The sequence below is a fragment of the Carcharhinus amblyrhynchos genome, chromosome 11 (assembly GCF_965287045.1).
Source record: "Carcharhinus amblyrhynchos chromosome 11, sCarAmb.v2.hapA, whole genome shotgun sequence".
Taxonomy (NCBI): Eukaryota; Metazoa; Chordata; class Chondrichthyes; order Carcharhiniformes; family Carcharhinidae; genus Carcharhinus; species Carcharhinus amblyrhynchos.
Genome location: NC_137334.1, coordinates 70,355,283 through 70,367,131, shown reverse-complemented (window position 1 = coordinate 70,367,131; position 11,849 = coordinate 70,355,283). Strand labels below are relative to the sequence as shown.

Below are 11,849 nucleotides of genomic sequence, written 5' to 3'. Positions count from 1 at the left end.
TTAGATTTCTGTCCTATTTGCCTTGTCAGTGAATTTTAATGCTTCTTGGTTCTGTCAGCCCTCGTATTTCTTTTGCGAGGAGTTTCAAAAACCTGACCATTGCATAAAATCATAATATTGCGACATAATTCTCCCTGCTCTTACCCTCTTTTTATCTGTTCATCTTCCTGACATTTTCACAATGTATGGATGCCCAATCTTGAAGATTCTTTCTGAGACTCAATTCTCTAACATTTCACCAGTTTTCCATCTCTTAACATGTGTCAATGTGGAATTTATTGCTCCTAATGAACTGCTCTGACAAGGTGGTTGTGGGCTGTACTTACGAACTTATGCAGTCACTGCACTGAAGTTGTCCTTGCAAGTATGTTAAGCAGGGGATGGTCAGGACTTTGTTTCAGTAACAGTGAAGGAATGGTGACATATATCCCAGTGAGGGTAGATGAATCATAGAATTATAGAATCCCTATAGTGCAGAAGCAGGCCATTCGGCCCATTGAGTCTGCACTAGGTCCCAACCCTGCAACCCCACATATTTGCCCTGCTACTTCCCCTGGCACTAAAGGACAATTTGGCATGGACAATCCACTTAACCCACATCTTTGAATGTGGGCAGAAACCGGAGCACCCAGAGGAAATCAACACAGACACAGGGAAATTTTCAAACTTGACACAGAAGTGGCCCAAGAATTGAACCCGCGTCCTTGGTGCTGTGAGGCAGCAGTGCTAACCACTGTGACACCGTGTGTATTGTGTGACTAGGTGGGAAATCCTGAAGTATTGCAAAGATATCATTGCTGTTCTTTTCCCTAGTGACACAGGTCTTAGGGCTGGGAAGTCCTATCAATGTAAGCTTGGTGGGTCACTGCAGTGCAGCTTGTAGGTAGCATATCTTGCATTCACAGTCATGAGGGGAGGGAATGGACATTAAGTTCATGGGCATCGGTACCAAGCAAGCAGGGCTACTTTTTCTAGGAAGGTGTCAAGCTACTTGGATGTCATTTCAGCTGCACCCATCAGGGTGTGTGGTGAATATTTAATTATACTCCAGAATTGAGCCTCATAGACAGTGGAGTGGCATTGACAAGTCAGGAGCGACACCAAGGTACCCAGAAGAGCTGATCTAGGTAATCTTTTCTTTTTTCTAATGTTCATACTCTGAATTAAAACATATGGCACATTTTTCTGTAAAGCTACTGTAATGAATAGCGTAATATACATTGTTGGAATGTGTTCCAAGACAGCCAAGACTTCAAGGGGCATCAGACAATGTGAATTTGATCTTATTACAAGCTAATCATATTAAGCTTATGCATTATGGAAGGTGAGGCACAAAAAAGGATGATTTAACTAGAGATCAGCTGAGGTTATTGGCCTTTGCATATCTTAAGATTTTGACAATTACTTAAGTGAATAGTAAAGAATTTCTCTGTCCCAAAATACAGGTGGAGGTACCATTGCCAATGTATTGCACAGTACAAGGGGAGAGTTGGCAGCACATAAGCACAATGCATATAGTGTTTTCATCTCCGTACTAACTTTTAAAGAAAATTTGAAATTTCAATGATAGCTGAAAGAATAAGACAACAGAACTTCATGTTTTAAGACTTCTACTACAACAAACAGACTAAAAACCTCACAGTCTAAATACCATTGTTATACACATTTAAAGTTTAACTACAGAACTGAACTTTCCCTTCTTACTTTTAACATAACCAAAAATCCACTTCACAAATATACTTTACACTGTCCAATAAGTAGACATTCAATTTTCTTGAAATCAGTCCAAAGTGATTCTCAGGTGCTGAAAGATTACTTCCAGTTTTTTCCTTTCCTAGCCTGGTAATGTTTAAACCAAGAATTACCTTTTACAGTGAGGGTGTTTTTTCTGGCAATTCTTACTCAAACTCAAAGCCCAATTCCATGACAATGCAAATCACGTGGACTTTGTATCCAGGTAAAAATGCTGACTAACTATTCTTAAGATCCCAACCCTAGTCTATCTTGGATGTAAATTGACAAACTGAAGCATAATTGTCTATAACTTAACGTTATCAACACCTTCCTGGCACTTTGAAGGCTGGTTGTCTAATCATTGTGGATACAGATGCTATTGCCATTGTGTCCGAGTGTGAACATTTAGACTCTCTTTCCAGCAAAACAACCCAGGCCCCTCTTTAATCATGGTTGTTAATTCTGCTTTCAACCAACCGTTAAGATGTATCAGCAATAATTTCTCCTGTTCCAGGCATTTTCCACAATGCTTACGAGAGACTTCCGATGCTTGAAGTTTTGATTGATGATCTACTTTGAATTTGTTTTGACCGTTCATCATTTAGGAGGTTCAAATCCTCTTTTAAGAGTTCCACTTCCTATGAGTAACACTCCAGTGTTCTCGTCAGTTCTCATATTTCATTATCAAACTCATCTTTCATAAATGATAATTGGTTCTCTACACTGATCATTTTTTTCCTCAACAGAGGATAATTCTCCTGTGCCTTCAGGCTCACATTCTATAAATGTACTTCTGCCAATTGTTTCTGAGACAGTTCACATTCTTTTATGAGAATTTCAACTTTCTCTTGCCATTCTAAGTTCTTAGTTTTCATATCTCCATACATGTATGATGGCACAGTGGTTAGAACTGCTGCCTCACAGTGCCAGGGACCCGGGTTTAATTCCGGCTTTGGGTGACAGTGTGGAGTTTGCACATTCTCCCCATGTCTGTGTGAGTTTCCTCTGGGAACTCTGGTTTCCTCCCACAGTCCAAAGATGCATAGGTTAGGTGGATTGGCTGTGATAAATTGCTTCTTAGTGTCCCAAGATATGTAGATCAGAAGGATTAGCCGAGTAAATGCGAGAAGTTACGGGGATAGGATGGGGGAGAGGGCTGGTAAGATACTCCGTCAGAGAGTCAGTGCAGACTTGATGGGCTGAATGACCTCCTTCTGCACTGTAGGGATTCTATAATCTTTTTGGAAAGATATGTTCTTCCAAGTTTTTTCCCAAATATTCAATCATTTTCTTCAACTCTGTAGTCTCTTTTATGCACCTTTTGTTTTCCACCCCATTTATAGATCATTACTGAGACTTCTCTGAAAATTGGTTCTTCAGTTCTTTCAGAGAGACATTGAACTGATTTTGCTTCTCTGTAATTTTCCAGAGGAATGAACTTCGAGCTGAGGGTTCCTTGTAGCCTGTAGGTTTTCCTTTCCTTAATGAAGCTCAATTGCTTCTTCACTTTGACTTTTCTTGTAATTAAACTAAGTCTCTTTTTTTGTTCTTCTGTTCTTCCATTCTTTTGTTCAAAGCAATTTTCATTTTTTTGTGTTGCTGTAGGGTTCTATCTTTCTTTGGCATTGATTCTTGGAGGATGATTAGCTGTTCTTTCAATTGTTCTTTTTCTTGCTGATCTCTTGGCAACTCATGCTGGGCTTCAGTGGATTGCTTTCTCACCACTGCTAGCTCCTATGCAGCTTTTTCAGAAATAGTATTCAACTTACTTTCTTGATGTTCTTCCGGGGCACTTATTGATTCTTTGAGGAGTCTTTCGGGGCAATAATCTGTTTGAGTGCATTGTCTGTCTACAGTCTTGTCTGGCTGTACTTCTGGTTGTACTTCCAACTCCTTTTAAGTTTATTTATTAGTGTCACAAGTAGGCTTACATTAACACTGCAATGAAGTTACTGTGAAAATCCCCAGTTGCCACACTCTGGTGCCTGTGAGGGAGAATTTGGCATGGCCAATGCGGCTAACCAGCATGCCTTTCGGACTGCGAGAGGAAACCGGAGCACCTGGAGGAAACTCATCCCAATACAGGGAGAACGTGCAAACTCCACACAGTCAACCAAGCTGGGAATTGAACCCAGGTCCTTGACGCTGTGAGGCAGCAGTGCTCACCACTGTGCCATTGTACCACCACTTGTATTTGTCCACAATAGATTTTAGAATTGCTATTTGTTTCTTCTGCTTTTATGGAGAAACGATCTTGTTCTACCATACGATTCACACTTTGTCTTACTGCATTTTCCTCAATATTCAACATTTTGTTTCTTTTAAAGCCTGCTTGAGCCTCTGTGATACCCAGATAGGGGCAGCACAGTGGTTAGCACTGCTGCCTCACAGTGCCAGGGATCTAAGTTCAATTCCGGCCTTGGGTGACCATCTGTATGGAGTTTGCACATTCTCCCTGTGTCTGCATGGGTTTCCTCCAGATGCTCTCATTTCCTCCCACAGTCCAAAGATGTGCAGGTCAGGGGGATTAGTGGGGTAAATACTTGAGGTTACAAAGTTAGGTCCTGGGTGGGATGCTCTATTGGAGAGTTGGGGCAGACTTGATGGGCTGAATGGCCTCATTCTGCACTGCTGGGCTTCTATGATTCTACGGGCCAGAGCCTTTGGACTCCCAGACACGTGTTTCCCGCAGGCGGGAGGTGGCGCACTGTTTACGAGCAGCGGGATTCTCTGGTCCTGCTGTTGTTGATGGGAATTCTCATTGATTTCACCCCACACCTGCGAGAAACCTGCGGGCAAGGGGATGCACTGCCGGCAGGACTGGAGAATCCAGTGAACGGCCAGAGAATTCCTGCCTACATTTTTAGAATGAATTTGTTTTTGCTCATTCTCAGGATGTGGGTGTCACTAAGATCAGCATTTATTCCCATCTTGAGAATGGGTCACTTGCTAAGCCACATCGGAGGACAATTAAGAGTCAGCCACTCTGGTATGGAATCGGACACGATGAGTAAAACACACTCTCTGTGGTCACTATTTAATATAAATATTGTCCACATCACAGCTGGATTATCCATCTTAGTGTCATTTATCTTAGTCGAAGCCTCATTAACAACTTAAGTCCTGCTCCCTCAATGCCTCCACCATGTACAGGGCTCATCAAAACCACTCGCATGGATGATTGCTGCCACAAAGCTGGAAGATCCAATTAAGGTATTTGACTTGATTAGCAGGGGCCCTGTCACTGAACTCAGTATCATTGTTAGAAGTAAGGGATAGGCTCTTATTTTATCTGTTATCAGTAATTAAATTAGTTAATGGAATTGCACCATTCAAAATTGAGGACTTTTTAAATCACTTGCAAATCAGTATGGGAAAAAAAAGGAATGTTCTCTCTGTAGAAGTGGGCAACAGACAAAATTCCCAGTAAAAAAGTGAACGATACTATGTTCGTTTTCCTATCTTTAATCTGTTTTTTTTAAATGATGAACAGAATGAAATTTACCTATCTAACAACAAGTGGTAAAAGGGGTGTCTCCTTTTGAATGGGTACGCTGAGCTTCTGAACCGTATCTGATCCTGAACATCTCTACGGGCTGGACACACGAGCACGTTTTTCCTGTCTCGGGAAATGCTAATGTGGGAATGTTGTGAGCCCTCTGCAGGATTACTGCGATCTGACACCAGCCCGGGATTGCATGGCGCCGGCTGACTGCGCTCTCACTGACTTTCCGCAGCTTTTTCTGATGATGGGACCCCACTTGGAATGAACAAGGACTCTCAGCGGTTCGGGGGGGAAGGCTGCGGCTCAAATGAAAGGCTGAATTCACCATGGGTCTCCTGTCCCCTCTTCTCCTTCCAGCATCATCTGGTTACTATCATCTCTTTGGGCTTGTTCTACTCAACGTGTGCCTGTCTCTTGCCCAGTTTGGTAAGATTAAGTTTTTATTTGAAGGCGAGAATGTTCAACTTTGGCTTGGGTGTTTTTTTTTTAAAGAAACATATCTTTTTTGCACACATTTGCGTAGGAATGCGAGGGACGATTGATGCGTTTGCCAAAAAAGATAATTATTGGATCTGAAAATGCTTAATCACTCTGCATTATAAGAGTTGGCAGCTGCATTCTGCTGTCTTACTTTAAGCGGACAGGAAAGATACTTGAGTGTGTCAATTGTTAAGTTAGCCCTCTCAGAAGGTTTGAGACAGTTTTATGGCTGTCTTTTGTTGTTTCTAAATCTTGGGAGGTCGCTGGCGCAACTTGCAGACAAACAGGGGTTTGAGGTGGGGGGTGTGGGGGGGGCAGCTGAAGAGACTCAAAATTGCAGCGAGGAGGATGCGGGGTGTTAGATAAAGATCACTGGTTACAATCGAGGTGCTGATTTTACAATGCTATTGGTAGGGTACCTTGTCAGATTTCTTTTTGATGACGAACAATGTACATGCATATCAATTCTTTAAAAGAGTGCCCTGAGATGAAACCCAATGCATTTCCCCAGATTGTAAGTTGAATCGAACCAAAACAATGTCAGCGTGCTTGTCTAAGTTGCGGACCGGGCATTAGTCACTGCAGGCATCAGTTTTATTGTTATATTGACAGTGTTGTCAGCATTATAAAATCAGAGCTATTCATTCCAAGCATCTTCGGCTGATATGTGTATATTTAACACGTCTTAAATATATAATGTCTTTCCCGTATAGTCAATTGGTTATCCCTCGCTCAAGCTAAAACTATCGCACAATCAGATGAAAGGGGCTGTTTGATGTTACACAGCCAACTTTTGAGCAAACTTCAAGGTTTGGCATACGTTCACCTTCCCCGGTATTCAAACAGGACATGGCACTAATTGGTCCACTAGAAATTGTGGCTTTTAAAATAGGTTCATTTTTCTGCTTTAAAGTTTACTGATTAGGGTCACGAGTAGGCTTACATTAACACTGCAATGAAAAAATCTTCTGGTCGCCGCACTCAGATGCCCGTTTGGGTACACTGAGGAAGAATTTAGCATGGCCAGTGCACCTAACTAGTATGTCTTTCGGAATGCGGGAGGAAACTGGAGTACCTGGAGGAAACCCATGCAGCCGTGGGGAGAATGTGCAGACTCTGCACAGATAGTGACCCAAACTAGGAATCGAACTCAGGTCCCTGGTGCTGTGTGATAGCAGTGCTAACCACCATGACACCACACCACCCTGATGGTAAAATCTAAGTTTTTTTTAAATTGTACTCTTGTTTAAACTATGGAAATGTTACAACCATCAAGTAACAATAGAAAATATCACCAGTCATAAAGTTAATCATAACCAGTGACTGATAATCTAGTCTGTTCCATTGTCAGATAGAAATTTATGGTCATTTGTAGCTGAGTTTGACATATTTGTTGATTTACACACTGGGATCTTCCAAAGCATGTGTACTTATGGTCATAAAAAGAAAGGCAATGAAAATTTATGATACATTTGTTTAGCTTGATTGTAAAACAGCAGAGAAGAGAGATTCATATTGACCAACTATCTGTTGACACAAGACTTCATATACTTATAATAGAAACAATTTATTGTGCCCAATTCTGGACGCTACACTTCAGCAAGGGTGTGAAAGCTCTATGTAGGGTGCAGAAACATTCATGAGAATGGTTCCAGAGATATGAGACTTCAGTTATGCGTGAAGAGAAGAGGAGGCTGAGAGGACATTTGATAGAGGGTCAGGAAGATCGTGGACAGAGCAGCCAGCGAGAAATTGTTTCCATTGTTGTAGGAGTTCTAAACTGAAGGACACTGATTTCAAGGGAATGGCAAAAGAATCAAAGATGACTGAAGAGAGAAACATCTTTCTACAGCAAATTGGTAAGGAGCTGGAATACCCAGCCTTAAAGTAGGATAGAGAGGCAGTTCAGTGGTGACTTTAAAATAAATTAGAACATTGCCTGAAAAGAGGAAAATTCAGGACTGTGGGGCACAAGCGGTGCTGCATGGATACGATGGGTGAAGTGGCCTTCTGTGCTGTAACCATTTTATGGTTATGGCTGGGATTCTTTCTAACAAATTCTGAGTGTCGAATTCATGTGAAAACTGGGGTAATTCATGCTAACTTTTTCAGTTGGAGTTCAAAGAAGACCCTGTACACTGCTGCAGAGGTTATTAGCATTTATATCTTTATAAAGTTGTGGGCGGAGCCTATCCCTGCTGTCAGCACCGAGATCAACACGTGCAGTGGTCCCCCCAACTGCTGGCCTCCCCGCGATCCCCCCCATTGCCAGCTCTCTGAATCCCCCACTGGCCCGATTTTTGCTGGTTCCCTGCACCCCCCCCCCCCCCCCCCCCAATCATTTCCGAGTCAGCCCCAAAACTTCCCACCCCTGCCGGCCTCCCCCAGTCTATAGCCTCCGCTCCCTCTGAAAGTTACCCCTCTTTCCCCCTTTGGCAATGCCAGGGGGGCCAGCCTTGCATTACCAGGGTGCCAGTGCCCAAGGGGCACCACCCCACTGCCTGACCATCTGGGGGGTACCCTGATTGTCCCCCTTCGCTCCAGCCAGGTCAGAGATATGCAAGAGGAAAGGGAAAATCAGGGTGGGCGCAGGGGTATAATGACATTGGGATATTGGATCAGATTTGTCGCTGCCAAGTGGCTGGGGATGCAGAGGAAAATATTTTGATCATCAGCGGGACAGAACATGATGGCCTGAATTGTATTACTGTGTCCACCATTAAGTGAGGTTTTTTTTTGTTTATATCCAATTCAACCCAATCAAAGTCCAATTCAAAGTCTCAGCAAGTGAGACATTCCTGATCCAAACTGACAAGACAGGCATCCCACTTCCTGTCTTGGGCTTGATCGACACGATCCAATCTAATTGGAGCAGGCATTGCACCTCCTCCAAGGCTTGACCTCATTTGCATCTTTGCCAAAAGGCTGAGATGCCACTTTAAGAAATTGCTTCAAATGAAGCCTTAATGTAACCTCAGGACTTCAGCCAAGTGCAGGATGCAAAACTACACTTGATCTTAGCTAAAAGGCCGAGAAGTGACATATTACTTAAGAGAAGGGATTGGAATCTGGATATCTGTTACAATTGCTGGAAATGTACCAATTGCAAAAGGATCTACTGCCCAAACTCTCTTTCCCCTCCCCTAACCATAGATGCATACCAACATTTGAAGTCCCACTATACATTGAATGAAGCCAATATCTCAAACCAGTACATGAAGAGGGCAACTCTTTCATGACCAGCTGGATACTGTATTGATTTGAATCTGATGTGCAGTTGTTGGATGTAGGAGATATTGCAATCTAGGCTGGAAGAAAAACTATTGCATGGTACACGTTCATTTGAAAAAAAAAAGAAAAATTAGGAAGAAAGTTCAGCGATTATTTCCAGTTTGTGCCCCCAGCAGAAGGCCTCATCTACCAGGAGCACATATGAGGAAGTAGGAGTACAGTGGAGAAGTGGTTGTGTTACTTGATAAGTAATCCCTAAGCCTCGACTAAAAATCCAGAGAAAGTGGTCTGGAAGTTGGATTACATTGTAGCTACTTTACAGGCAGTAGATGCCTAAGGGTCCAATATAAGAGACAGAGAGTACACACATGGACCATACTGGAAATGCTATTTAAATTAGAACTCCTCTGTAGTGTCCTGGATGCACATCTGAAGCTGACATTAGGTAACTGTATATGGGGTCTTAATTCTAGGCAGCTTGGTGGCACAGTGGAGAGCACTGCTATCTCATAGCGCCAGGGACCTGGGTTCTATTTCAGCCTCAGATCACTGTCTATGTGGAGTTTGCATTTCTCCCTATGTTGGTGTGGGTTTTCTCCAGGTGCTCTGTTTTCCTCCCATTGTCCAAAAGAGTGCAGGTTAGGTTGATTAGCCATGCTAAATTGCCCTTTAGTGTAAGTGGGACGAGCATGGTGAGAGGGTTAGAATACAAGAGTAGGGATGTACTTCTGAGGCTATAAAAGGTTCTGGTCAAACTCCATTTGGAGTACTGAGTAGTTTTTGGTCCTATATCTAAGGAAAGATGTGCTGGCCTTGGAAAGGGTCCAGAGGAAGTTCACAAGAATGATCCCTGGAATAAAGAGCTTGTCGTATGAGGAGCGGTTGAGGACTCTGGGTCTGTACTTGTTGGAATTTAGCAGGATGAGAAGGGATCTTATTGAAACTTGCATGATACTGCGAGACCTGAATAGAGTGGACTTGGAGAGGATATTTCCACTAGTAGGAAAAACTAGAACCAGAGGGCACAACTTCAGGCTAAAGGGATGATCCTTTAAAACAGATGAGGAGGAATTTCTTCAGCCCGAGAGTGGTGAATCTCTGGAACTCTTTGCCACAGAAGGCTGTGGAGGCCAGGTCATTGGGTGTCTTTAAGACAAAAATAGAAAGATCCTTGATAAAGAAGTCGAGGACTATGGGGAAAAGGCAGGAGAATGGGGATGAGAAAAATATCAGCCATGATTTGAGTGGCAGAGCAGACTTGATGGGCTGAGTGGCCTAATTCTGCTCCTATGTCTTACGGTTTTATGGCAAATATGTGGGATATCATGGGTGTAGGGCCTGGGTGGGATTCTTGTTGGTACAGGCTCAATGTGCTGAATGGCCTCCTTTTGCACTGTCAGGATTCTATGATTCCATGAAAATTGAAAAATTAGATGGCAAGTGACCACAGCATACATCATGCACACCAGTCAAATCAACAGTTTCAAAAGGAACCACTAGGGGTTGCCATTCCAAAGACATTGTAAAGTGGAAATATCTCCACATTAGCATTACAGGTAACTGCTAGTCATTGATCGCCCCTTGCTTGATTCCCCAAAACCCTGTGGTCCTTGGCTTGTATCCAAGCCCACTGACCTTATTTCCTCACCTTGTGACCAGTGAGGTGGCTCTTGGTCTTGAATGGTGGAAACAGCTCGATAATAATACACTAAATGAGATCGGCAGTTAAACTTTGTGTTAATCTGTTGGTGTACTCAGTAGGAGCATGCAACACATGCTGCGCTCTGATCTCGATAAAGAAAAATGCTCATAGGTTGAAATGTCACTGTGGTAGTTTGTGAAATTGAATTCATTTTAAAATATCTAGAAATCACAAAGCTGTAAAATATCAGCAAAGGTGACAGATTATTGTGATTAATTTGCTAACATTCTTTTGGGAAGGAAATCTGCTTGCTCCCCTTACACAGTCTGGCCTAAAGTGACTCCAGTCCAACATCAACACCTTTGACTAATAGCTTCCTTTTCCAATGGTCTTAATAAGCTGTTAAGTTGTGTCCATTCTGATCACTGGTGCTTTAAGTGTAGTGTGCATGGCTTGTAAATGCCAGTCTTGCACACACTGTGGTAATGAATGAAAAATGTTCAAAATGAAGAGGCTAGATTTTCCACCGATCAAATGAATGGGAAGAGAGTTGGACTGCCAGCACATTAATGTCTGCTAAACATTTACAGCAGGCAAAGCTGTGAGCTGAAAAGGTGGAAATTTGAACTTTGAGTTTCGATCTAACATTAAGGGTATTCCGCACAATAGGTTATGGAGAATGGTTACCAAGCTAACATAAGATGGGTAAATGGGCAATTAGTAATAGCCACCGGTGGAAAGCAATGTTATGACAATGTGCTGCTTACCGCATTGAAAGATGATTATTCGGGTGAGTTGAAGGAACTGGTAGGAAGAGATAGTTGTGAATAGGTTTCTTGGCTGAGTGCAGATGAATCACACAGGACACACAAATCACTTCAAACATCTTACCAAGATCTCCTATTTTATTCACAATAGATCCACTAGATAATAATTAAAGTGACACCTTGAGCATGTCAAAGCACTTAACCTGACACAGCTGACCATGTCCAAGTGAAGTTTCACTGGTGGTATGAAAGAAATATCAAGCACTAGGCTTCGTTGCATGACACAGCTAAGTTGTCTCCAACTTGAAGTTCGTGCTCTATATGGCCACCCAATCTACTATTCAAAAGAGCTGACTTAATTATAAAGCAGATCATATTTCATACTGTACATTGCTATTTCTTATCCAGGCAGATGTTTACTGGTGTAACACAATGGTTCAATGTAAAACATGGTTGCACTGACAAAAAATGAACTGGTGTGATGGCATGT

At 42.5% G+C, this 11,849-nt stretch overlaps 1 protein-coding gene across 1 annotated transcript in view; it reads left to right on the top strand.

Moving 5' to 3' along the window:
* The first annotated feature begins 5,449 nt into the window (after positions 1–5,449).
* The window catches only part of LOC145349754 (von Willebrand factor D and EGF domain-containing protein), a 251,269-nt gene continuing 244,869 nt past the window's right edge, over positions 5,450–11,849 (top strand). The window contains exon 1 of the mRNA XM_080198288.1: positions 5,450–5,665. Within this exon, the coding sequence (XP_080054414.1) occupies positions 5,566–5,665 (100 nt within the window). The 5' untranslated portion in view covers positions 5,450–5,565. The remainder of the gene's footprint in view (positions 5,666–11,849) is intronic.